Here is a 3,158-nt window from a genome sequence, read left to right as displayed (position 1 = left end):
TTATCTATCACAATCTCTCGCTACATTCTTCTAGTAAACAATGCAATTGACATATAAAACGCAGCCACTAAGAGAACATGCCTGAACCCTCTATTATGATGCTGAAATCTAGAATTTCAGCACTCAAACTATTTGTCATGTAAACAAGCCACCAGAACACCAGCAGCGACACCCCCAACCCACACACACAAAAAACAAAAAACATACCTTCCCATAAACATCAAATTCAAGTACTTGAAAAACAGAAGAATTAATAAACGTCAAAACAATGCAATACAAGTGCAAAAAGATTCTGAAAGTAATTTTCATTTGTAAGAGAACCCGCTAAAATGATTCACTAAGGTATGGGTCTAATAATCCAGAAAATTACTAAAGAAAAAGTTGCATTTGCATGAGCTTCATGGCAAACAAGAAGCTATTAAGACTGATCTGAGGTGACATGGTAAGACACAGCAAACTATGGTGAACCTAAAAACGCAATTCAACCCACAAGCAATACCATCAATTCTGTTCAAAATATTACCAACAACGAAAACAGTGTGTAAATCAAGAAACATGCATACGCAATCAACCCACGATGCTCGTCCCCACACGAAGCAAGCTCAACCAACAGCCTCGTGCAAACCCGCGTTGACCATATCACAAAAACCGCCGCCACGGTAAAAATCACCACACCACCCTGCGGAACGAAGAGCGAGAAAGCCGATAGAATCACCATGGGCAACATACAGTACCCAATTAAGCTCAAACACCTATACAGATCGAGATTTCCGTTCCGCCCCGCCAACATATTGAAGACAGCGTAGAGAAACATCGCCGCCACTGTCACCCAACCCAAAATAATCCCGAAATGGATCTTCCCTGCGAGTAACTGAAATAATCCAAAGGCCATGATCAGCAAGAACGGACCGGAAAGATCGGCGTCCTCGTGGAGATTAGGGTTTAGGCGAAAGGGAATCAAGATCGAGATAGTTTTGTTCCAGATTTGCTTCGTGTTGATCCCAAGCTCTTCGAGAAGCGGAGGCTCGTCCTCGAAGACGCCAACGCCGATGCCGGGGCCGCCATACTGCGGGGCGGAGAAGGAGGTGGACGTGGCGGAGGCGGCGGCGGCGGCGGCTGAGCCCACGTCAAAGGACATGAAAGGGATGCTAGGGCTGGCGGAACGCGGCGGCTGGAACGGCGCCGTGGGTCGGCGAGTCTGTGCGGAGGGCCCTGGGTTTCCGCCGGAGGGAAAGACCACCGGCGGGACGTTGAATTCCTTCGACATGGTCGTAGATTTCTCAGAATATGTTTCGTCGGGTGATTTTTTTCTTTTTCTGGGAAAATCAGAAGGAAACAGAGAAAAAATGGGAGAGGAGTTTGGCGACGAATTGTAGTGGGGAAGAGTTCGCCGCTACTGAATCACTGATTATCACCTGGATCGATGAACGATCTGATCGGGGTCGAGAGACCGCGTGAAAGCATGGCTAAAATGCTCCGATTCCCGACGAGTGACGGAATACTTATATACAACAATACCTTGATAGTAGTGAAAACTGGACTGTAAAAAGGGTTCGCCTATGTTATGAACCTCTGCACGCTATGGCAGTGAAGCCGTGTCCCTATCTCTCCCTGTTATTTTCCTCTTACGGTTCTGTTCCCCACCCCCTTCCAAATAAAATGTGGTTGAATTTTTTTTAAATAATAACTAGGCCTGTCAAAACGGGTCATAATCCGTTGGGTCACTCGGATCCACCCATTTAAAATGGGTTCGGGTTTAAAAAAAATTGACCCGTATAATAATTGGACGGGTCATGGGTTGACACGTTTATAACCTAGTTCAATCAGGTTTGGGCGGGTCACCCGTTAATTTGGACCCTTTATATCATATACATCACTCACTGTCCACCCTAACCAAAAAAACCCTAATCTCTTGGAGCCTTCGGTCTTCTACGCTTCACTCTCCTCTGGCTCTTCTCGGCCTTCACCTTTCGGTGCTTCAACTTCGCTCTCCTCTGGCTCTCAGCCTCTCGGCTCTCACTCTCTCAGCCTCTCTCACTCTCTCAACCTCTCATCTCAGTCCTCTCCTCTCGGTTCTAGCAGCCTAGCCATCGCCGTCGCCCACACTGCACGCACGCCATCACCGTCACCTACGCCGCACGCCATTGCCGTTGCCGTTGCCCACACCGCACGTCGTCACTGTCACCTATGCCACACGTCGTTGCTGTCACCTATGCCGCACGTCCTTGCCCACGCTGCACGCTGTCTGCCTAAGTGCCTATACAGCCCGTCCCCCTCCCTCTCACGATCTCAACTCTCCCTCTCACTCTTAGTTTGGTGTGACAACATCAACGGTCAATCTCCCTCTCTCGGTTCTCTCAATCAATCAGACCCCAATCTGGCGATCTGCATCTTTCTTTTCCCATTTCATCTTTTTTTTTTTTTTTTTACGATTCAATAAATAAAATAAGTATTTTTAAAAATAAAAAATAAATTTAAAAAATTAAAATATATAATTATTTATTAAACGGTTGACCCGTGACCCGCCCATTTATTAAACGGGCTGGTTAGGGTTGAGATGTGTGTGACCCATTTAATGTTAACCCATTTATGACCCAGCCCGTTTATGACCCGACCCGTTGACGAACCACCCAAACCCGACCCACCCGCCCGTTTGCCACCCCTAATAATAACATAATTTTGTATTAAAAGTATCTAAATTTATATAAATTTATAATTTCATAAACACATGGACAATTCCCTTCCACTGAAAACTTTATAGGAAACTCTATTCTCGCAATAATTGTATACGAATAAGTTATATTAGTATTTTCTAAACTATTGGCAAAATTGTTTATTCCCAATAATATATTAATTTTAATAGATTAATTATAATTAGTTACACAATAAATTATATTGTTACTATAAAACAAATAATAGTGTGAAACATTTTATGAGCTTACAATAAATAATATATAAGAAATAACTATTTCTAAATTTCATCATTGGATTGATAGAAAATGTAGAACACATTCATTAATGTAGAGATGTCTTATATATAAGACTTGTATAAGGTATGGTTGTTACAAATTTAGAAGTATTTAAATACCAAAATAAGAAGAGTTTATGCTATCAAATACAAACAAATATCCAAGTAATACAACTGAATAATCTCAAGT

The 3,158-nt window shown here is 43.0% G+C and overlaps 1 protein-coding gene across 1 annotated transcript; it reads right to left on the bottom strand.

Moving 5' to 3' along the window:
* Positions 1 to 290: 290 nt before the first annotated feature.
* Positions 291 to 1,646, bottom strand: LOC131165943 (uncharacterized). The gene has a single exon (XM_058124122.1). The coding sequence runs from the start codon at positions 1,265 to 1,267 to the stop codon at positions 512 to 514; it is 756 nt and encodes a 251-aa protein (XP_057980105.1). The 5' UTR covers positions 1,268 to 1,646; the 3' UTR covers positions 291 to 511.
* Positions 1,647 to 3,158: the final 1,512 nt, after the last annotated feature.

Source organism: Malania oleifera, chromosome 10 (genome assembly GCF_029873635.1).
Source record: "Malania oleifera isolate guangnan ecotype guangnan chromosome 10, ASM2987363v1, whole genome shotgun sequence".
Taxonomy (NCBI): Eukaryota; Viridiplantae; Streptophyta; class Magnoliopsida; order Santalales; family Ximeniaceae; genus Malania; species Malania oleifera.
Note: the sequence above shows the minus strand (reverse complement) of the source record. Positions and strands in the feature narration are given on the sequence as shown.